General features: G+C 37.0%; 1 protein-coding gene across 3 annotated transcripts in view; it reads left to right on the top strand.

The window, feature by feature from the left end:
- Positions 1-24,102, top strand: part of Atp8a1 (ATPase, aminophospholipid transporter (APLT), class I, type 8A, member 1) — a 215,387-nt gene that overhangs the window by 56,247 nt on the left and 135,038 nt on the right. For all 3 annotated transcript variants that reach the window (XM_013009074.1, XM_013009073.1, XM_013009075.1), the window contains 7 exons: positions 5,024-5,093; positions 6,605-6,732; positions 12,409-12,520; positions 13,285-13,450; positions 15,109-15,236; positions 17,879-17,956; positions 19,356-19,444. In XM_013009074.1, the coding sequence (XP_012864528.1) occupies positions 5,024-5,093; positions 6,605-6,732; positions 12,409-12,520; positions 13,285-13,450; positions 15,109-15,236; positions 17,879-17,956; positions 19,356-19,444 (771 nt within the window). The remainder of the gene's footprint in view (positions 1-5,023; positions 5,094-6,604; positions 6,733-12,408; positions 12,521-13,284; positions 13,451-15,108; positions 15,237-17,878; positions 17,957-19,355; positions 19,445-24,102) is intronic.

Raw genomic sequence — 24,102 nt, 5'->3', positions numbered from 1 at the left:
GTTTCTATCCATGGATTGAGTTCTATTAATTTTTATCTTTCAGTCCGTGTCCATCATAAATTCTTTTATGATGTAATCATCTATCTCTGTAAAGTTTCCTGATCCTTGGGGTGAAATGGTAGAAGAAAATGGATAAGGGATTTATTTTTGTCATCGTACCTTTTCAAATGTCATATTCTTCCAACCGAAAAAAAGTGCTTTGCTCTTTCTTCAGTGCTTTCTGTTACTGAATTTAGATAATTTTGTTCTGCTCAGATTTAAGAGAGTCGTGAGTTAGTATTCAGAAACATATGGCATAGTTACCCTTTAAAGAATGTGATTTTTCAAGTGGTTTTAGGTTTAAAAACTGTAAAACTAGTCCTACTATAAATTACAAAGAAATGTTTTTAATATCTTAGAGGTTGTTTATCATCATTTCCTTGGACAGTTTTATTTGTAAAAATCCACATATAAATATGGACAGTGTCCTTTTTTCAAAACTTATTTAATCAGGTCATGATCTAAAGTGATTGGAATTTTGACAAATTTGTGCAATTTAATGAGAAAACAAGTCTTATTATTTATATATTTTGACAGTACTTGGATTTGGAGAGTTATTTATAGAAATAAATAACAGGTTAATGAAATAACCACAGGTGGTTATATTTTCTATATTTTATAATCGGTACCGTTTGTGCCATATATAGAAAATGGTTCTTTTGGGCAGAAAAATAATTTGAGAAACAAATATGGATGGTTTTATACTGGAGCTTGAACTAAAACCTCAAGCGCTCACTTGGCTTTTTCTGCTACAAGCCTCTACTTTCAGCTTTATGGTGGTTTATTGGAGATAACAGTCTCACCAACTTTTTTTTTTCTACCTGGGCTGGCTTCAAACTGTGATCCTCAGATCACAGTTGTTAATATTACAGGAGTGAGCCACCAACCAACATGTGGCTCTTAAGGGATTATCACATTACTTAAGTCTTTGAAAACTACTTTAATCCTAAAAATTAGTTTTTAAGTCATTTAACAGAAAGAGAAATTTTGACATTGTTTTCTATTTAGTCACTAAACTGTAGCTAATGATTAAGTCAAGGTTGGAAAACTAAAACTAATTATTTTCATTATGCCACACAGTCTGCTGCCAAGATAATTACACTGTGGTTATCACCTGCAAGCATGAATTAGCAGTAAGAATTTTGAAAAATATTTATTATACTTAATTTCCATTTTTATTCAATTACTAGTTATTAGTTATATATCTTCAGTAAGGTAGCTTGAAATTAAAGCATGAACATGGTTGGAAGGAAGTTACTATGTCTTACTGATTTTTATGAATACACTGAAATATTAGCATAGAACAACCAATCCAGTAATGTGTTGAGTGATAAAATAAATTACTCAAGCTATTGATTCAAGTCTAGGTGTATTTTTGGCATGTCTATTTTGCACATTCCCTGAAAATTTTTCTGGAGATTCATACTTAGCTCCTGCCCACCAGAAAACCCTCACAGTGTATTACTTGGATTTTATTAATTACTAAATATCTCTTAAGGCTTTAATTATGCCTTCTAATATCCCAACAATCTTCTTTCTTCAGCTTTCCACTTAATCCAATAAGATACTTACACAGTTAACATTGAAAATAATTTAGAATGAGAACGTGTGTGTGTGTGTGTGTGTGTGTGTGTGTGTGTTGGTACTGGGGCTTGACCTCAGGGTTCAGCCACTGTCTCTTAGCTCGTGTGTGTGTGTGTGTGTGTGTGTGTGTGTGTGTGTGTGTGTGTGTTGGTACTGGGGCTTGACCTCAGGGTTCAGCCACTGTCTCTTAGCTCCATTTCTGACTTTTTACTGATGAAGTGGATATAAGATTTTCACAGACTTACCTGCCCAACTAGGCTTCTAACTCTGATCCTTAGAATTTAGCTTCCTGAGTAGCTAGGATTACAGAAGTGAACCACTGGTGCCCAGTTAGAATCAGAACATTTTCAAGTATCTTAATATTTGGGAGGAGTCTGGTGGAAGCAGGAATCGTTAGTGTAATACACTTCGTTTTCAAGTGTCTAAAAATTAGATGCAACAGTTATTTCTTGGCTTTTTGGTAGAAATGGACATACTATGCATAGCAGGTTGAAGAATTAGAAAAAGGGAAATCTGCAAGAGAAAGTAGCACTCTTCGTAAAACATATTGAACATAAACATTTGAAGTATTCTCATTAGAAAATGAAAGTTGGTCTTAAAAGCAAAATAAGCAATCCTTAAATATTCAGTATTTTCTTATACATTTCAGCCTGATCAAAATAAGTTTTGAAAAAATTAACACTAGACATTTTTATTAACATGTATTATTTTCTATAATAATTTCAATCTTCTGTCTCTTTTGTCCATTTGTTTGTTTGTTTTTTCTCTCTGTTATTCATTTTCCCCCATTTTAATTATTTTACACTGGGACATGTAGGTGGCAGTAGGGGAAATAGTCAAAGTGACCAATGGGGAACATCTCCCAGCAGATCTCATCAGTCTGTCCACAAGGTTAGAACCATGGAGCTGTACAGGATGTGTGTATGTGGGTCCTCACCCTAAACCAGAGAGCCATTGCACCCAAATATGCTTGAGACCTGTCTCTGTCACTTTTTATACTTTGTGATAGATCTTTCATAGATGTTTTAAAGGTATTTAATGAATCCCATATGGGTAAAGTTTGTCCCTCAACTGGGTAGATTTCAACTCCTATTGTTTCCAGTGGGAGTCTAAGAGGTGTGCCCAGTAAAGGTAGATGGTATTTCCAATACATCATTAACATGTATATTCATATTTTACAACATGCTTCAGTATAGGCTTAACTTATTACATCTCCAGGGTATTGTTTTGAACAGCTTAAGCTTTTTTTGCAATAGTCATTGAAAAGTGATGACGTGTTAAGCCTGTCTTCTTATTCTCATCTAAAAGATGAGTTCTACAGAATCCTTTCCACGATTATAATTGTAATTTGGGCTTGGATAGGGTTTATAGAGGACCCCCTGCACAAAGCTGGCTGTTGTACATTTTTGTACCGCATGCTTCGGGATCACTCCTTATCCCACTTGTAACTCGTGACAAAGTGCACGTTATTGTGATCAATTCCAAGCTGTCTACTAGTGTCTGTGTTGTGATTTGCATCTCGTTTCATTGTTTCTTTTTCCACTTACTAATCAAAAAGCCTGCTTTGCCTCTTGGACTGTAGTTTGTGTTTTGGATGTCATTGTAATTTGCTGAAACATTTTTGATCTAGCATGATTCTTGACTTCCTGCTACCTTTTTGCAGCTCTGTTAAGTACTGCTTCAGTCACAGCTATCTTCAGTGATATATTAAGAATGTTCTGAGTCTCGATGTCATTTTTATTTGCCCCACTTCAAAGAGAAGTCCCTCCATCGAAAGTTCTAGACAAGTTGTTTTGTGGGGGAAACAAAACAGGAAATGTTACTCTCCATAGGAGACTGGCCTTGGATATATACATTTATCAGTAAAAATATAATGTATTTTGCTGTAAATATATGGACTCAGTATTGTCATTTTGCATTTTACTTTTCATCATATTATCTGAAAAGAATATTTTAAATTTTGTAAACTACTTCTATTTTATATGTATATGTATTTATGCATGTATATATACATATGAAAATTACAAGTTTGAAACAATTATCGCAGTAAAAATTACCACTTGAGAGTGACTTAAAGATTAGGGTTTTTGAGTAATAATTGGCAGGGTGAAATTATTAATATTAGAAGATGACAGTTGAAGGGAAAATTACCAGCCTTTATAAAAGAAAGCTCATGGAGCAAATGGAAGAACTGACAGTTACTATAAAATGAATCTCAAAAATATTTGATTAATGTTCATGTGTTTAAGTGATTTTCACGAATCTTGGGGGCACAAAATTAAGCTAAATACCAATTTCTGAAACCTTAAATAGTCTGTTTTGCACATGTACAAATTGGAAGTTGATTAGAAAATTCCTAGTGTTTCTGTCTTGCCACTATTTTTCCTTCTAACTCCAAGTGCCCATACTTAGTAAGAATTATATTCAGAGTACCCTATGTGATGTTAGTAAGATAGGATTTAACTGAAGTACTAATGAGATTGGTTTAACCTCAAATTGCTTTTCCATGCAACTGAGAATCAAATTATATAGTAAACTCATAAGTGCAGGGCACATAAAGTCAGCATGGGAAGGAAAAGAATGTCAAACAGTTTAGGCTGACATGCTGATGATAAACTAGAACTGCACACCAAAGTTTGCTTTTCCATTCTGGTAGAGATGCATGGAGTCAATTTTCTATGTTCGGGGCAACCTAGATATTGACCAATTGGGCCAATTTTCACTTGATTTTTTTCCTGCCTCAAGAATCACTCAAGGAGAGCAGGAATGGAACAAAACCAAGGGAAAAACTTGTATATCCAGTTTTACTGTAATATATGTCCATGCAGCTTTTCAAAGTAGCCTTAAATTTTTAATGTTACATGGTCCATATGGCCCTGTTTATCCTCACTAAAAGGGTAGATAGAGGATAGAGGAGTAGGCAAGTTTGTGGCAGTGGCCATCTGGAATTTTCTAATCAACCACTTTCATAACCAATTTACATGTGGGCCAGGAGCATGGAAATCTCATTTGGTATTTCAGAGCTAAAGATAAATTTGGACACAAAACTGCTTTACATTTCAAATACAGTCTGTGTTGTGTCTATATGGATGAGCAATTTAAAAATAATGTGACAGATCTACTCATTTCATTATCTTGAAAACCATTACTAAGTATTGTCAGGAAATTGCTTTTGGGTCCTTCTGGCTGGACAGCTGGTCCATGACTTGTCATGCATGGGTTTTGCCTCATAGCATCTTGCTATTAGAATGAAAATCTTCAAGAAGCTAGGTGACTGTAGCTTTGTTTAGCACAAAAGCTTCAGCTTTGGTGAGTGAGCAATCAAATAAAGTATTGTTATTATTCTTCTGTCCTTCCTTCTCTCACTAAATCTCTTCTTCTTCTCAATTCTAAACGACAGTGAGCCCCAGGCCATGTGCTACATTGAGACATCCAACTTAGATGGTGAAACTAACTTGAAAATTAGACAGGTACGTTTAATAGGAGTTCATATCATCATTGCTGTTTTATTGCATGCAATCAGTAGCTTTGTTAATGGTTTTATTGTCTTGAGCTGAACAAATTCTGCTCAGTTACAACTATTCTCTGTCTCGAGAACTGGTCAAGTATTATAGAACTCAGATTTACTTGCCTTAAAAGTGGTCCATCACATAAATACTGTTTATAATATTTTTATTATTTTATGTAATAGCCAATACCCAGATGATTCTAAGTGCTTTGACACTGGTATGTACGATTAGTAGTCATTCTAAGTGCATTGACAATTGCTAGCTTATTTATTTTTCCTATTTACCTGGCCCAAATTATTATTTGATTTTGCCATATCAGGAAACTCTAGCATACTTTGCTATTCTATAACTCATTGATCTTTAAGGATTTAGATTACTTTAGATTTCTCTACTTCACAGAAAAGAACTGTAAGGCTTTTATTATTCAAGTTTAAAGGGGGAGTTAAAGTTAAGCCTCAGTGTTTCAAAGTGTAATCATAGCTACTCAGGAGGCTTGAGGTTAGAGGATTATGGTTCCAAACTAGCCTGGGCAGAAAAGTCCATGAGACTCCCTTTCCAAAGAAACCAGCAAAAACCCAGGCCAGAGGCATGGATCAAACGGTAGAATACCAGCCACACAAGCAAACAAGCCAAACAAGAGTGTGAGACCTTAAATTCAAGCCATGGTACTAGCATGAATGAATGAATGAATGAACACATTTTATGTGTATGCACGTGCGGAAATGTGTTCACGCGCGCGTGCGCGTGCACACACACACACACACATGCACACACCTTTGGCATCTTGATGAATGAGTAGAAATGTCATGGAAGGAATGCCCTAGGAAGAGAGGTTGTGTTCAGTGGCAGCCACTCCTAGGGGATGTTTCCCGACAACCCCCCGCCCCAGGAAGGGAGAGGAGAAAAGGAGGGAAGGCAAACAAAACTGCTTCTGAACACAGCCTTTGCCCATACTTTAGCCTTTGTTCAGATTTAGCAGGCAGACTGAGACTCCATAATACCAAGTATTAACTTTTTTTTTTTTTTTGCTAGTCCTGGGGCTTGAACTCAGGGCCTGGGCTCTGTCCCTGAGCCTCTCTGTGCTCAAGGCTAGCATTCTACCACTTGAGCCACAATGCCACTTTCCAGCTTTTTCTCAGTAATTTATTGAAGATAAGAGTCTCATAGACTTTCCTGCGTGGGCTGGCTTTGAACTGGGATCCTCAGATCTCAGCCTCCTGAATAGCTAGGATTATAGGCATGAGCCACTGGTAAAGTTAGGAACCTGTCTAATTTTTTTTTTTAAGTAAACTTGTTGATAGTTACTATAGATCTTTCTCAAAAGCTATTATGATTGGAAAGAGAGTGGTTGTGTAAGGAGAGCAAATGACTCATGAAATAGTGGGACCCCTTAGAACCTAAGACTTGGGTGAATCTACTGCCTCAATGCAACTTATTTAATGTACTCTTCGCTTATTTAAAAATGTGAACAGGGCTTACCAGCAACCTCGGATATCAAAGACATTGACAATTTGATGAGAATTTCTGGCAGAATTGAATGTGAAAGCCCAAACAGACATCTCTACGATTTTGTTGGAAATATAAGGCTTGATGGACATGGGTATGTAAACCATTCATGACATTCACCATGTCATGAATGTCTTGCAAGTCTGACTGCATACTATATTCTTCTACTCCAAGATGGACCACTCGAAACCCTTGTTTTAACCATGTATATATTCCAACCCGAGTCTTTTTGTGAAAACACTAAATCATAACCCCATTTATGTGGCATAGCTGAAGTCTTTCCCAGGGTTCTTGCCAATCTGTCAAGTGGATATTTTTAGGGATATTTTAGGGCTTACAGCAGATTGTTCAGTTTGTAAATAATCTGTGGTTTATTCTTTGACCAAAATACTGCTTATAAGCTTTAAGTGTCTAATCTCCATGGCTGCGGGTCCTTTTGTATGGTTTCCAGATGTCCCAATGAGTTTAGGATCTAACCTCAAGAGGTTCATTGTATTGGACAATTTCTTATCTCCTTTGTGTAATTCTATAGGCTGTCTTGTAGGCCATGTTATCATCTATAGTCACCTTTTGTTCTTACTGATTCCTGTCTTTCTCTCCTTACCTCTTTTCTACCATTTCCCTAACTCTTCCCTCATTCATTCAGCCAGAATTGATTATGTACCTAGTGGGCCAGGCCATTAATAAATGGTAAGGAAGCAACTATGAACAAAGCAGATAAATATGCCACCTCTGTGTCTTTACTCGTTCAGGTTGCTTTAATAAAATTCCTTAGCTAGAAGTTTTGTGAATACTTTAAATTCATTGTTCACAGTGTTGGCAGATGCAAAGTCCAAGTTCAAGACAGCAGCACACTTGAGCTGGTGACCTTCTGCTCATAGATGGAGCCTGCTTTGTGTTCTTTCATGGCAGAGGCCCTCAGTCCTCCTGTATAAGAAGGACATACATTCTGTTTGTGAGGGCAGAATTTTCATGACTTAGTCACTCCCTAACCCAACCTCTTAATATCACTATATTGAGAACTAGGTTTCAATTTATAAATACAGGATGGGTGGGGAAACTAACATTTAGTCAATGGCATCCTGTGAGCTGTATACAAGGGAAGGGCAAACAGACAAACAACTAAGTGTCCATGAGAAAATTCAACCTTATATTAGAAAACAAAACTTCTTTGGAAAAGAAGATAGAGTAAGCAACCTGAGAACTCCTTGGGAGAAAATACATTAATTAGACGGTTAGGATAGTTGAAGTGGACTTCGTTGAGAAGATGGCATTTGAGCAATGTTGAGTAAGAGGTGAGGAGCTTAACCTTGTGAATGTCTGCAAGAGGATTTCACACAAAGGAAATAGTAAAAGTTATTAATGATTACATAATACTAAAGTGAGAAAATGCCTGGAATAAATTTGCAATGATAGTGATGTGGGTGGAGTAATGTGATCAATAAAAAGAGTAATAGAAGAAAGGAAGAATAGTAGAAGAAAGGTCAGTAGTGGATAACAGTGGACCAGATCATGTAAGGCCTCGAAGGCCACTGTGAAGGTATACAGTGAGTAAAATGGACATCCATGGGAAGGTAATAAGGAAGGACAGTCACTAGTTTAGTTTTGGACTCACTAAATCTACAAAGTCCAGGAGGCAGTTGAATATATAGGTATAGAAGTCTCTTAGCATTGATACATTAAGTCTATGGAACTAGAAAAAACCATTGAGGATAGAGACAGTAAAGTTAGAAAGCCGAAGATGGTTCTAAGACTGACAATATTAAGAAGTTGAGAAAAGAGAAGGGTCTATTAAAAGAAATGAAGACCATGTTTGTGGTAGGGAAACGAAGAGAGAGTGAAGAAAGTACCAGGATTGCAGGGGGTGGGGGGTTAGGGGGGTGGGGAGGAGACTACAATGAGTCAGATATTGCAGATAGCCAAGTACACTGTAGTTGAACATTAATGATAACATTACAAGTAGAAATCTTGTACCTTGATCAGAACAAGTGGAGCTTGATGAGGGTAAATTTGGAATCTTGGAACAAGTCTTCTTATTCAAGGAGTTTTGTTTCAAAGAGTAAAGAAATGAGGTATAACCTAGCAGAAAGAGTAGGACCTTTCTTGCCTCCTGTCTTGTTTTCTCTCTTCCAACTTTCCCTTCATTGCCAGCATGCTCTCCAATATATCCATCTACCAGACATTTATAATGACCAGCTTAATGTTATCTAGATAGGTGCATTAGTTCACCCAGCCTTGGAGAATGTCATTGGTGCTTTCATTATTTCGTGATTGCATTATTGGACATTTGAAGGATACTCTGAACTGTTGTCTTTATTTGAATCCACCAGAAGCTTTCTCATAATCTTTGATGTAATTATTGTTCTAAAGTTTGCTCAGAGTGATCTTTCTCTGAACATATGGTTATACACTAATGATAGATTGAACCATTTACACAAGTAATATTTCTTCAGTCTGACATTCGTAATTGGCCAGCTTCCATTTCTTACCAGTTCCCCCTAAATTGATGCCAAATTAATCCATGCTGTGAAGGAAAAATTTTGTGTAGTGGTGCCAAGATTTAGGATACAGATACCATTTATGTAAGGTGCTTTATTTTACAAGAAGGTGGAAGTAGCACATTTGGCGTTGACAGTGATTACTCAGTATTCTTAGAAACCATTTGGAGTGAGAATACTTTGATTACTTCAAAGATAAGGATCATTGCCTAAAGCCAGACAAGCTTTGGAATTCCATCTGCGAAGCAAACTAACAATAACTTCTTTAGCCCTAGTAATTAAAAAGTAGCATATTTCACTTTAGAAAAATTGATACCTATTTCCATGCAATCCACAACACCAATGCTGTTGGTTATAGTAGGTTGGGGCAGTGCTCAATGATTTCTCAAGAACTTCGTGGAAATCTGCTTTGCAACAATGAGAAGTACAAGTTGTCATGTCGAAAACGAGCTTTACAACGTCGGTGGGGGGCGCGGGGGGGAGGGGGGAAGGAGAAGGATTGGGATTGGGGGGAGGGGGGAGGCTGGGAAGGGATGTGAAAGGTAAACAAAGGAGGAGGCTGCAATGCTTGGTAAGAAATGTACGCATTATCCTGCCCGTGTAATTGTAACCCCTCTGTACAGTATGTTCACAAATAAAATTAAATTAAATTAAAAAAAAAACCACAAGGCCCCGTCCAACTCTGAAATGTACCCCAAATCTTAAGACATATATAAGATTGATATTTCTAAAAGGCCATGGGTTGGAAGCTTGGTCCTCAATGTACTGGCGTTAGGTTGTAGCTCTATTAAGATCTCCTTCAGAAAGGCTTAATGGCTGTTTTCCTGGAGTCAGGGAATAGATTTGCTATTTCTAGTCACTGTCCCATGCACTCCCACAAAGTGATGCCACTCAGATATTACAGTGTCGCAACACACTGTGACCTTGGACAAGTCAGTCATGGAGATGGATTGTGGAATTGAGGTTTGGGGCACCAGGGGCCTGAAGCTTTTCACCAGCTTCAGATGTCCAAGGTCCTTTTTACAAGGTATTTATTGAGTAGGGTACAGGGGTGTGTGTACAGAAAGTGAGGTATGGTATTCTTGAAGTCACAAACATCCATCATGTGATACAGTCTTGATCAATATCCTTGAAGTCACAAGCACCAACTTGTGATATAATCTTATGCTAGTGATAAAGGGCTTCCTTATCTTAGGAAGTAGTGGTAAGCAGTAAATGACTTACAATTTGCACAGGCTTTTGTCTATCCCCAAGCTCTCAGCTGGCTTTTCAAACTCTCACATTACAGCAAATCACTAAGCCCTTGCCACGTGTAACCACTTAAGCTTGGACTTTGCAACCTCTGACACTGAATCAAAACCTATTATAGAAAGTACTTATAAAATGACCTGTCTCAAGTGTTTTTCATAGTGGCAAAATAGTCCAAGATAGGCTTCCATCCAGATGAGCCCTGAGGCATGCTTGTTGTGCCTAAAGAGGGAAAGTTGTGTCCTTTTTGGAAACTGAAATGCACTACCTTCAAAGGATACTCACTCTCCTTTCTGACTGTTGACACCAGAGCCAGTGGAACTTTGGTTATTCCTGAAAGAAGATCCCAAGCCCAAACTGCCACTGACTTCTGAAGCCTTCAGAGCCACAGAAGGCCGCTTCAGTTGGAATTCGCTGACAAATTCTATGTTCTCTGTAAAGTTTTCTTAAGGAATTTGTTTTCTTCTTTATTTACAGAAGTCTGCCCTTTTTTTGATGAGTCCTTGGCCTTGAAGGCCAGCATTCTACCACTTGAACTACAGCACCACTTCCAGCCTTTTCTGGGATTAATTAGAGATAAGAATCTCACAGACTTTCCTGTCCAAGCTGGTTTGGAACCATGATCCTCAGATTTCAGCCCCCTGAGTATAGAAGCCTTTTTAAAGTGCATTTTCAACTATTTTACTTTTATTGTTATTAAAATGAAGGTTAGATCATAAGAATTCTTAAGGCCATTAAATTTTATATGTTACATTCCTATCAAATAACCCAATATATCTATGATAGTATTATACCTGTCTTATTTCTCCAATAACCTATTATAGAGGCAAGACAGATAACCCACAAAAGATCCCGTTTGACTTTTCTTCATGAATAATGTGGTTGAAAGTATAGGATAATAAATGCTTCGAAATGCTTACCATTCATTGGAAATGTGTTTCCAATTCTCAGAAAACTGAATGTCATAGGTAAAGGGGCTTGTCTTGGGACAATGCAAGTTTTATGTTGAAACCTGTGTGTTTTTATCTAGTGTATTTTGAACATCTGTAATCTAGAATGCTTGTTTTAATTGGAAGGAAGTAAGGAATCCCTTAGCCTCACAACTTCAAAAACAAATTTTTTGTCAGTTGTAGGGCTTGAATTCTGGGCCTGGGCACTATCCCTGAGCTCTTCAGCTCAAAGTGAACACTCTACAGCACTTAAGCCACAGTGCCACTTCTTGTTTTCTAGTGGTTAATTGGAGATAAAAGTCTCATGAATTTTCCTTCCAGGGCTGGCTTTGAACCCCGATCCTTAGATCTCAGCCTCCTGAGTAGTTAGGAATACAGGCAAGAGCCACCAGAACCCCCCTACAACTTTAAACTTTTTAGAAACCTAAATTTGTATCTTAATTCAAGAAAAGTAACAAATAGGTTGAGAATTAGCCCTTGAAATCACTAAACTTTTTTCTGCAAATATAGCATATTTATTTGCTCAGGCTTCAAATACAATACACCATACATAAATAGATGGCTTTAATAATAGAAATTGATTTTTCTGGAAATGAAAGACCAGGGTAACAGCATGATCAAATTCTGATGAAGGCTACCTTTGTCTGGCAAAAGATGTCTTCTTGATGAATCTTAACACAACAAAAATAAATCTCTCTAGTGTCTCTTGGCATACAGGCACTACTCCTATCATGAAGACCCCACCCGCATGTCCTCTTCTATATCTGTTCATCTCTCAAAGTGGCATCTCCAAATACCATCACATTGGCTTCAGCATGTAAATATTTGAGGCCAGGGGCACATTCAGTCCCACACTTCAAATATAAATTATGGGAATTATTAACAAGAACCAACCTAACAACTTTCTAAAAGAAATTCCTCATTAAGAAAATTATTCTTTTCGATAAGAAATTTACTTTCTTTCCAAAAATAAAATAAGTTGTAAGACGGGCTATTTTGGAACTATATAGTGGCTGTGCTTCCCTTGTGCATTTCAGAAAATGTCATTCCTAATGTCAACATAATCTTCCCTAGCACCGTTCCCTTGGGAGCAGATCAGATTCTTCTTCGAGGTGCTCAGCTGAGAAATACTCAGTGGGTTCATGGAATAGTTGTCTACACTGGACATGACACCAAGCTGATGCAGGTGGGAATTGTTAGCAAATGCTTTTGGGCTTACGACTTTTATAAGTGTATTATTTGTAGCTCTAGGTTTAATCCCAAACAGGCCATCTGTTATGATTTCTGAGCCCCACTCCATCTAGAATTTGATACTTCAGTGGGAAAGATTTTGAAATTCCCTCTAGGAGAAGGACTCATTGCCAACAGGAGCACTAGAATCTTGCACCAGAAGTCATCCATTACGTGTGCTTTGAATGATGGTGTGTGTTGGTCTTTTGACAGTGTCCTTTAACTCTTGGTGATCTTTTCAAGTAGTCTGTGTAACAATACATGCTCTCTTGAATGCTACCAGAAAGTTTGAAAAGCAGAAATCCTTTCGATGTTGCTTTACAACTTTAGGATTTCTAGGAGTCATGGGTGCTAGGCCCTCCTCTCTGCTATTGTCTTCCAGCAAAATCCCTTGAAACTCAGTTGTTCGATATAACCTTTCTCACTTAAGTAGCCAAGCTTATTTTATTTGTCATAATGTCACTAAGAAGAATATTACTTTCTTCTCTTCATTTTTAAATAGCATTTTAAATCCCACAGAAATCTTTAGATGGTGTAGTAGTCTTAAGAAGAAATGGGCAAACATTGACACCTTGTTACACTTTTCATGGGTTTTCCGTAATATTTATATGTATATCCTTGTTTAGATAATGAGTAGTAACGTCATCAGCCTCATCAAAGACTAGACGCACATTCCTAACGTGTTTCTCTACATTTTTTACTACTTGTTTCTTCTTACAGAATTCAACAAGTCCACCGCTTAAGCTCTCCAATGTGGAAAGGATCACAAATGTACAGATTTTGATTTTATTTTGCATCTTAATTGCCATGTCTCTTGTCTGTTCTGTGGGTTCAGCCATTTGGAATCGGAGGCATTCGGGAAAAGACTGGTATCTCAATCTAAACTGTAAGCAACAAAGTGATGACTTCACTTACTTTTTCCATTTTTTGAAATGTGTTCTTGTTCCCCAATTGATTGTGGTTAGTTTTATAAAATGTCCTGTTGTTCTAACAAAGAAGATACTGTTACTAAGATAACTGGACAATTTAATCTTTATTTTTTCAGTGAGATTTCCTGACTAGAATTCTAGTATCTCTAAATTTCAAAGTCCTTTATAGTAATATAAAGTATTCAATATATAAAGCTATTCATATGATATTCATTTTTAAGAGCTAGTTTTTAAACACATTTTTAACACAAGTGATTAGCTGTTAAAGCAAGTAGATTGTGTGTGTGTGTGTGTGTGTGTGTGTGTGTGTGTGTGTGTGTGTGTGTGTGTGTGTATTATGTATCTACGTACCAGAAAGTAGCTTACATGCTTTATAGATGCTTGAACTGATTATACTTTGATTTGCACTTGGTAGTAGAGAGTCTGGTGTTAATGCCATCAGGTTCCAGAGAAAATGTTATTAAATGGTTTCCTTTGAAACAGGTATCATAATGCTGTGCAATATTAATGTACCACCCATGGGTATCAAGTGAATTTAATTTCCATTTGATGAATACTTAGCCAGTAAACACTTAATTTCCCAGATGTGTTAAGTCTATTGTAAAATCTTAGAGCAAAAACTTATTCTTAAAGTTTTTTTATTACATTTATTTAACTGTTATAACGTTAAGGCTTTATAGTCATTGATTCAGTATTTCAACATAAAAAGTGCTGGTACTACCATCACTTTGTTTCTTCATATTCTTTATGGTATATCAGGCATGTCCAGTTTATTTTCCTTATTGGGAGGGAAGACTTGTTTACCTAGGAAAATAGTTTACCTGTGGATGGATGATGTTCATACAATCTGGATTGTTTTTGCTGCTACTGTTTGATTACTTTAATAGCATGCTTTAAGAAATGCTTTTCAGAATTCATATGGATGTGATTCTATTCCATTGAAAATTTGCTTTTACACACCTTCAGTCCTACCTCTAATATCTCTGAACTTCCTAGTGCTTGGTAGTTCTTTCAGTTTTCAGTACCATTATGCAACTCCTAATAATTGGATTAACAATATATTGAATGCCAGTACTACTGTTTCTCAGTGTCCTTGGGAGATTGGTTGTAGGACACCTTGAGGATATTAAGACCCACAGATGCCCAAGTCTCTTCTGTGAATTGATATATAACTTGCATATAACCTACACACATCCTCCTACAGACTTTAAATCATCTCTAGATTGCTTAATAGACTTAATACAATGCACCAGCTAAAATAAGTACTGTTTATTTACACAGTATGATTTAGGGAAATGACATAGGGAAAAAGTCTACATGTTCAGCACAGGCACATAGTTTTACTTTATACTTTCAGTCTGTGGTTGAACCCACCAGAAACAGAGTTCTATTTTGAAGAATGGGTTTGATAATTACATATTAAGAAAAAGTAGAAAACTTTTTATTCAAGTATTTGTACAAACTAGTTGCCATTCAACAAAGTACTTTGTGAGTATAATGAATCTTCCCAATTGATCAAGATGTGCTATATAATATGGAAAGTTCTTGTTATGCTGCTTTTATCAATGCAAATAAAATATAAAACTACATATTTTTCTCTTACCTTTTCCAACAGATGGTGGCGCTAATAATTTTGGCCTGAATTTCTTGACTTTCATTATCCTTTTCAACAACCTCATTCCAATCAGCTTGTTGGTTACATTAGAAGTGGTGAAATTTACTCAGGCATACTTCATTAATTGGGTAAATGTAAATTATTGCCTATAATCTAAGCATATAGTTTCTCTTTTTTAAATAGTAAGGTCTTTTGCTATCTCAGAGGATAAAAATATCTTAATTATTCCTGCTGTTTTAAAACTACATAATGGCATGTCACCTAGTAGAATTCTAGCAAAGCCTCTCCACTCGAAATCTTACAGGTTTATAAACAGACATTTTGAAGAAAATGAGTTTCAGAAGACCTATTTTGGGATACAGCGTGATCGAACAGGAAGTTGGGTATTAAAACACCTAGATAGTGGTTCTGGTGTTACAACTTCCTCCATCAGCAAACTTTGCATGACCTTTGACTTCTTTAAAACTCTATTTTTGGTACACTAGCATACATACAGGTGATAACATCTCCCTTATCTACATCTCCCAATGGCTGTACAGAAGAAGGAACCTCTTGACATAGCATTCATAGCATTAAGCTTTGTAAACAATGAATCACTTCTACACACAGGACTGTGTTTGCAACTGGTAACGATCATTGCCTCTCATGTTTAATCATCTTTTTAGTTTATTTTTTTACACTTCTACTATGCATCAATTTTTCTTCTGATTATGTTTTTAATTTTAAAAAACCATCTTATACTCTTTAGATCTGAATAATTGATACACAAATATAACCAATGTTACCTTGTAACTTCTCACGTCATGAGGGCTAGTTTTGTAACCTTGATGACAAATGTTCCCCTAAACTGTTGGTCTCTTAACTCTCTGCTAAAATATCAAAGTGCAATTTGCAAATCTAAAATGAGCTGCAGATACACCTTCCTTCATGCAGGGATTGTGTTGGTGAGGAATCGTGTCGTGTGTGCAAACACACTTAAAGCTTACAGAAGAGTTCTTACAGAAAGGATTAGGTAATTCATGCTGCTGTTCACACAACAAACTCATCCAATTCAAATTCTTCATTTGGGTTCTCAGAAATTGTACTTAATTATAATTTTAGTTTTGGATGAAGCCAGTCCTTCTTCACCCACCCTTCTAACCTGCAGGGTTTATCACATCCCTGACAGATGGAAGACTGGCTTTCCTAACCCCTCTCAGAGGGGAGTTTCTTCCTTGTGTGGAAATGAGATTGATGATTTTTCTTCCTGTGATGCTGGTTCTACCTAAAGGACTATGAGGAAGATCTTGAATCTTGTTTCTGAATAATACCCTCATTCTATTCTTCTGTCACATCCTTTTTTCATTAAGGACACATCTCCCATCTTCAGTTGGTCTTCATTTTTGTGGTTTTCAAATTAGTTCCTATTGTAATTACTCTATGCTTTTCTCTAAATGTGGTACACTTGGATAAATTCTCTCATGAAAACATGGCACATAAAACTCAGCAGTCTATTCAAGAAGCCGATATTAATCAATTCAGAATATGTACATGAGACACAGAGTTTTTATTTCAATTTTGGTCTTCTCATTTGCTACATGAAAACTAGTAAACTACAGCCATTATTTGTCAACTCCTAATTTTCTGTTATTTGAGCTGGCACAAGTGCAGTTGTTAGTACATGACTAACATTTTCATTTTTTTAGTAAGTAGACTTTTCAATGCTAATAAAGCAGATTTTGCTTCCAGTATAAGGTACTATACAAGCCTAGGCATAACTACTACAAAATGGGCTGATTAGTCTATAACACATTAGCTATTTTTTATTTATAAGCATAGTAATATATCTGCTTGTAGCTTTCAACTAGGGAGGGAGGAAAAGACTTAAGATGTCTGACAAAATATTCTACTATAGAAAAATAGTGATTTTCTTGGATCATATGGACCATAAATAAGAACAAATATATAAATGTTGGGTTTGGCTTTTGAGAGGAACATTTGTTTTCCTTTCAAATAATGCAATATAAGAGACTTGGCCCAGAAACTATAACCAGATGGAATGTCTTAGATAATTTTTCAGGGACTTGAAGACCTAATCATTTGAATAATGTTTAGTTGCTCTTTTCCAACTCACGTCATTAAGCATTTACCGTGTGACAGACACTCTAGAAAGAACTTCACATGTGTTATCTTAATTCTTATGGTAAATTGAAAATGTTAGAATGATAGTAAACCTAGATTGCCTGACTCCAGAGATAAGCTATAATGGGCATGCTGTTTTGCCCTAATTGAGATACATTCTATATTGAGTTATCCTGAATTATTTTTTTCTTTTTATTATTATTTTTAAATAGTTTTACAGGGCTTAGAATGTGGCTTAATGGTAGAGTATTTGCCTAGCATGCATGAAACCCTGGATTTGCTTCCTTAGTACCACATAAACAGAAAAAGGCAGGTAGTGCTGTGGCTCAAGTGGTAGAGTGCAAGCCTTGAGCAAAAGAAGCTCAAGGACAGTGCCCAGGCCCTGAGTTCAAGCCCAGCAGAGGGAAAAAAAAAGTTGTACAAAGGAGTTGCCATTTATCAAAGCAGTTTCTGAATACAGTATATCTTGGTCAATGTCATCCCTTTTAACATTCAAGGAAATTAAATGACATGATATAGAGATAATAAGAACCTGTAGTAGTTACGTATATATTCTACATGTAGAATGAAGATACTAATTGTTTTCTTTCCAATTTTACCCAGTCCCTTATTTTTAGATGTATTCAATGATTTCTTTCTTTATTTAAAGGATCTTGACATGCACTATGAACCCACAGACACTGCTGCTATGGCTCGAACATCTAATCTGAATGAGGAACTTGGCCAGGTAAACTTTTACTATTACTCAGTCAGAAATTAGATTTGGTATAATTTCTAACTTAATGTGGCAAAGTCAGAGGTGCTAACAACTCTTAGTTTTCCATTATTTGAATATTTGGCGTATATACATGTGTTAGGACATGACTAACATTTTTATTTTTAATAACTGGAGATTTCAAACACTATGTAAAGAAGGTTTTGCCTGAAGGTAAGGCACTGCACCAACCTAAGCATGTCCCTTGGTACGTGGTCAGGGTATTATATAAAATATTGGCTGTTTTTGAATTATAAACACAGTTGTTCTAAGCCTTCAGCTTGAATTAAAGGAAAATGTCAAGATGCAACAGTCCAATCAAACAAGGATTTAGATTTGTGATTCATGCTACCTTTACCTATCACTCGACAGGGATGCATTCTAAAAAGTACATTGTTAGGTGAATTCATCATTGTTAAGACATGGTAGAAAATACATCAGCACACTAATGGCTGTGATGTCACTAGCCAACATAATCGTATAAAACCACGCTCATAAATGCAGTCCTTCACTGACTAAAACATTCTTATATAGCACATGACTATGTATATTTTCATAATCCATTTATATATGCTATCTGATAAAAGAATTCTTGTGATACCATTGCCATTTTCCAGCTCTTACTATTCAAAGAACATTTAGGATAGTATTATTCTTTTTCTTACCAACTCAGATGTTGTTTGATGTTCATTGTATTAGCTCATGCTGATTCTACATTGAGGAATGTGAGTAGATCTCCTAAGGTATATTTCTCTAGTTTTTCTAATACCTTAGTAGACTTTCGTACTCCTCTATAAAATAATTTTATTGCTGCAATACTAAAAAAGGTGAATATTTTCCTTGATGAATGTGTAAAAAGTAATTGATAATGTTCATTGTACCCCAATAATGGAATAGCATTGATTAAAAAATATAATTTACACTCTTAGAGAAGGAACCTCAGATCATATAAAATATTTATTGAAATAAACTCTAGGAAATGGAAACAAGAAGGTTTTTTGGTTGTTTTCTTTGTTGTTTTTGTTCCCTTTTCATTTTGTCTAGTTTGTTTATCTTTGGAAGGGTATGGAAGGGGCACAGAAATATAGTGACAAAGGGTGAATAAATGCAGCAATGGTAGTCACTGGACACTATGTTGAAAATGACTATGCAAGTTGTGGTAAGGATGGGAGGGAAAAACCGGGCGAGAGTGAGGGGAGGGATGACATTGTCCAAAAAGAAATGTACTCTGTACCGGACTCATGTAACTGTAACCCTCGATACATCGCCTTTATAATAACAATAAAGTATTTTAACAAAAATATAAGGATGCTTTCCCCTTCTACAAGTTTTATGAAATGATACTAATGAGGAAATTTTAACCTTTTTTTAGGTTAAATACATATTTTCTGACAAAACTGGTACCCTGACATGCAATGTAATGCAGTTTAAGAAATGCACCATAGCAGGCATTGCTTATGGGTAAGTTTTGTTCCCTTCTAATTAGCATATGATATACACAGTTAATTAGTGCCACTAACATGGTACATCTGGGAATTCATATTACAAGAAGGTTTAGTTTAACCTTTTTTGTTCTAGAAAGCAGCTGCTCTGTATATGTTTGGTATTGTTTGCACTGGGGATGACATGAACTAGGGAGGGTGTGGGCCAAATGGTTTTTTCAGTGTTTAAAGTGGTGGAAGATCTGCAGGGAGCCCAGCCCAGTAATGAAGAACAAATACATTTCCCTGGGCACGGAAGTCAAGAGTACAACTTCAATGAAGGAAGAAGATGCATTTAGAACTTGATTGGTTTTTGAATTAAAATGCTGTCATTTCTCTAGTGGCTACCTTTTCAATGATTTTTTTTTCTCCTGATTCTCCTCCTTTCAGTCACAGCAAGTTAAAATTGTGATGAAATGGAAAGATCTGGAAAAAAAATTGTTATGGGAATTAAGTCAGGCCAAGTGAGACAAAGGATGAATGTTTTCCCGTATTTGTGGAAGCTAGATTTGTTGTAAGGTGCTATTATTCCAGAAGCCACATTTGGAAGCTTAGAATATTGGAGTCTTTATTACACTTCCGGCAGCCAGTTGTTACAGAGGCCTGCAGCCCCCAAATACACATAACATAGCTAGGAAACAAGCTAGAGAGAAAGAAAAAAACAAAACCAATACCAACAAATCATTTCAGCTCCTATGGAGAGCTGAACTGGGATGCTATGAAGACCAGAGACAAGACAGGAGACGGGACATGATCACTGAGACACATGTGTCATGGCATAATCGTGCCTGTGCTGGTCCGGCCTACATAGGGTCCAAGCAGTGAGCAGGTCCACAGGAAATTCCCAGTCCCTGGCACTGGACTGACACTCAGTAACCTATCAGCCAAGTCCCTGCCCCTGCCTCCCTGGTTCACAGCTCACCCATCACCTGGTGATGGGTAGAGACATTTCCTTCTCCCAGCATGAAGACAAGATGCCAGACCCTGCCATTTACCATGTGGCCAAAATGGTGCTGGCCAGACCTGACCTCCTTACTTCAGATTTAGCTTATAAACTTATAAGTAAATATGTTGGGTGGTATGTAAGTGTATACAAATGTTTTGACTGAAATATGGTTGATCCGAGGGAGCTCTCAAATTGTGTAATTCCTTAGAAAGGCAAAATAAAAGCTCAGCAAAATAAAACACTAGGAGGCAGATATTCAAACGAGTGGTGTGGGGTCAAGGGGAAAAGGGTAGACGAATGAAGGGAAGAAAAGAATCCAATGTACGTCCTACAAAATTAAGGTAGGTAAGGTAAGGTGTAGATAGGAGAGGGATAGATGAGGATGTAGAAAGGGGTGACTGATCAAGATATATTGTGTTCTGTTGCACAGTAATTATACCTTAAATCAGATATATAAATCCAGTCATGAAAAATAGAGAAGCCATATTTTGAGAGGTCAGATTTTTGGAGTGCTAGTGGTGTGCAGGCAGCCAGTTACAAAGACCTGCAGCCCCAAACCAAGCTTTTAAAGACAAAGTCCACATGTTGGGTGGAGATAGGAGCAGGGCTCCCCTGGGGCTAAACAATACCATGTATTCCCCAAAGCAGGGCCCTTCTGGCTCTACCCATTGAGCCAGGTATCTGCTATTCAAACGATGGCTTGTCTCACCTCTAGGCCTGGGAGCTAGGTAGACAGCCCCCATCTCCTGGTTAGGACCAGAATGGCTATGTGAACAACAGCTCCTGGCACCTGGTGCCTGGTTGGCTATCACTCAGTTTCTCACTTCATCCGGCCCAACTGCTCTTAGGTACATGAAATCAAATTATTGATTTCCTCACTTCAGTTGAAGCCAGGCACCAGTGGCTCACACCTATAATTGTAGCTAGTCAGGAAGCTGATATCTGAGGATCACAGTTATAAGCCAACCTGGAGAGGAAAGTCCATGAGACTCTTTATCTCCATTAAAAACTTCCAAAAGAGCTGGCACGGCAGTTGTATAGCTCAACTGGTAGAACACTAGCCTTGAACACAAAAGCTCAGAGATAGTGCCCAGGGCAACAATTCAAGCCCCAGGACCAGTAAACTAAATGAATAAAAAGGTATCTTTATTCATAAACTGCTTTATAAAATAGCAACTCCTTTGTACAACTACTCAAAGATAATAATTTTTTAGAAGATGAATACAAATGGTAAAAGATTGATTAAAGATTGTGTTTTATGGGAGAAAAAAAATGGCCTTACTGATGTGAATCACTTAAATTGGGAAGATGAGGAGTACTAGGCTGTTAATGTCTGTTGTTGGGCACTGTTAGGTTTAATTAGGTAACCCAGAGGTGAATACCACATAGTATTCAGGCAAAAAGAGAAGTTTTATTCTGAATTGCTGCTCAACCATGCATAGTAGAAATGCATGACCAAAGGTCTTATCTAGGGGAGGAATAGAGGGAAGGTATGGCCAGGTATGGCCAAGTCTGGGGAAGGTGTGGCCATGCCAGATTCGGATGTGACTTCTGAGCGTCCCTCCCACAGTCCAATGAGAGGCATGACTGGGGGCAGGATGTGACCTCAGGGTAGGGGGAGGTGACTGCCTCCAGGTGTACTAGATACCCAGGTAACACAGGTACTAGGCAGAGACTTATGAAGGAGGGGGTAGGCTTCTGCACTGTGTAATATACATTAGTTATCAGATGGATGGTGATGGTTTTTGCACACATTGTAAACCCATTCCTGAATATCATTTCTACAGTGACCTGCTTAAAAGCTGATATCTTTCTTTTACTTTGTCCAGCTTTTAAGTCAATAAGGAATTTCTTCAAGTTAGTGATTATTGACTGAAATAATCAGAATAGAAACCTAAAGTACTATTTTTTTTGGAAAAAAGAAGTTTTATTGTTATTATAAAGGTGATGTACAGAGGGATTACACTTACATAAGTCAAGTAAAGAGTACATTTCTTTTTGGTAAAATGGGATCTTGCCTCATTTTTCTTTTATCAGGTTTTCAGCTAAAAAGCTACTCCTATTGGGCAGGTCTAGGAAACAGTCTTCTTCTGTTGTGTTGGTGATGTTATTATTAAGAGCTAGGAGAAGTAGCTTTGAGCAACCTCTCATTGTAGATTAAATTTTTTTTGGAAATAACTTTTCTTAACAAATAACTTTTACTTGGTGCAGTCACAGGCACAAGTTCTAATGGCTCAGATTCATCATGTGAACCTAGACTATTCCTTTGCAGATATTCCTGACTCTTTCTAATTTAATAAGGAGACAGACCAGATTGTCTTTAAGATCCTTATCCAGATACAAAGTTCTATCATGTTTACAAAAAAATCCTTTTGTTTACAAAATTTAATTGAGTATTGGAAATGTCTCAGAGTATTGTCATGTTTTCAAGAATGCTGGAAGCTATATTCAGTTAAATGAGTTGTTACATGACTTCCAGTATTCATGTATTATTTGTTTTAGCCAAGCATAATCCTGATACTGGTTTTTTTTTTCTGTTGGTCATGGGACCTTGGCACTGTCCCTCATCTCAAGGCTAGCACTCTACCGCTTGGGCCACAGCGCCACTTCTGGCTTTTTCTGCTTATGTGGTGCTAAGGAATCGAACCCAGGGCCTCATGCATGCAAGGCAAGCATTCTATCATTGAACCGTCTTCCCAGCCCCCTGATACTGTTTTTAATAAGTATTCCCTGTCCCATATTGTGATGGACAGTTTGTTAGCATTATAAAGGATTGTTGATGGTACAGGCTTTGGAGGAAGCATGGTTGTCTTCTGACCACATGCTTATACATCAGAGCACACAGCCTGTTGCCTGATTGTAGGCAGACTCCATCTACAATTGAAGTACAGAGGAGAATGATTACTGTTAGCCAGCTCTCTGCAGGGATTTTTTTTTAATGGGTACTCAGCAATTATAGGAATCTAAACCCGTCCCTAGTGGTCCCAAAACAGTGGTTAATGTATATTTAATATATAGGGCTCAACTTTGTGCCAGGCATACCCATGATTAAACCTGTTGGATTATTTGATTAGCTCTTTTTTGTGGCCTAGTTGGCAGTGAAGTGTGAATATCTTTCATATGAAAGCTTAACATATTACAATTGAGAAATCCTACTGTTGAGCATTTATGGAAGTGTCAAATTCCAGCCAATCTCCTCATGTAAAATTGCAGGTTTTATCACAGGTATTTTCATCTCCGCAATAGAGGAGAAATTCAATATTCAATGGCTGAGACTTTTGATACTATGAGGATTGTAGGACATTTTCCCTCCACACTATTATTTGCCAACAACTTAAGACTTTAATGGTCTCTGACGCTAAGAAAACCTTCTAAGAAAACCAAACTAGGATTTTTTTAATTGCTATGAAAACAAATTATATATATTTTCCTTTTCAGAAAAACAAGTTTAATATATAATATATACATATATATACATATGTGTGTGTGTATATATATATATATATATATATATATATATGAGCATGGTATAAGAAAGGAATCCTTCACATCCATCCCAGGGGACCTCGCAGAGGCAGGCAGGCACAGGACAAAGATTATTACAAGGTTTATTAGAGGGGCTGTATTTCCCCCAAGAGGGAGCACATGGCACCTGTCCCTATATAGGTGGGGAGGGAGGGAAGTGAGTGCTC

This window comes from Dipodomys ordii, unplaced genomic scaffold, assembly GCF_000151885.1.
Source record: "Dipodomys ordii isolate 6190 unplaced genomic scaffold, Dord_2.0 Scaffold8, whole genome shotgun sequence".
Taxonomy (NCBI): domain Eukaryota; kingdom Metazoa; phylum Chordata; class Mammalia; order Rodentia; family Heteromyidae; genus Dipodomys; species Dipodomys ordii.
This window is presented reverse-complemented; position numbering and strand designations above follow the sequence as displayed.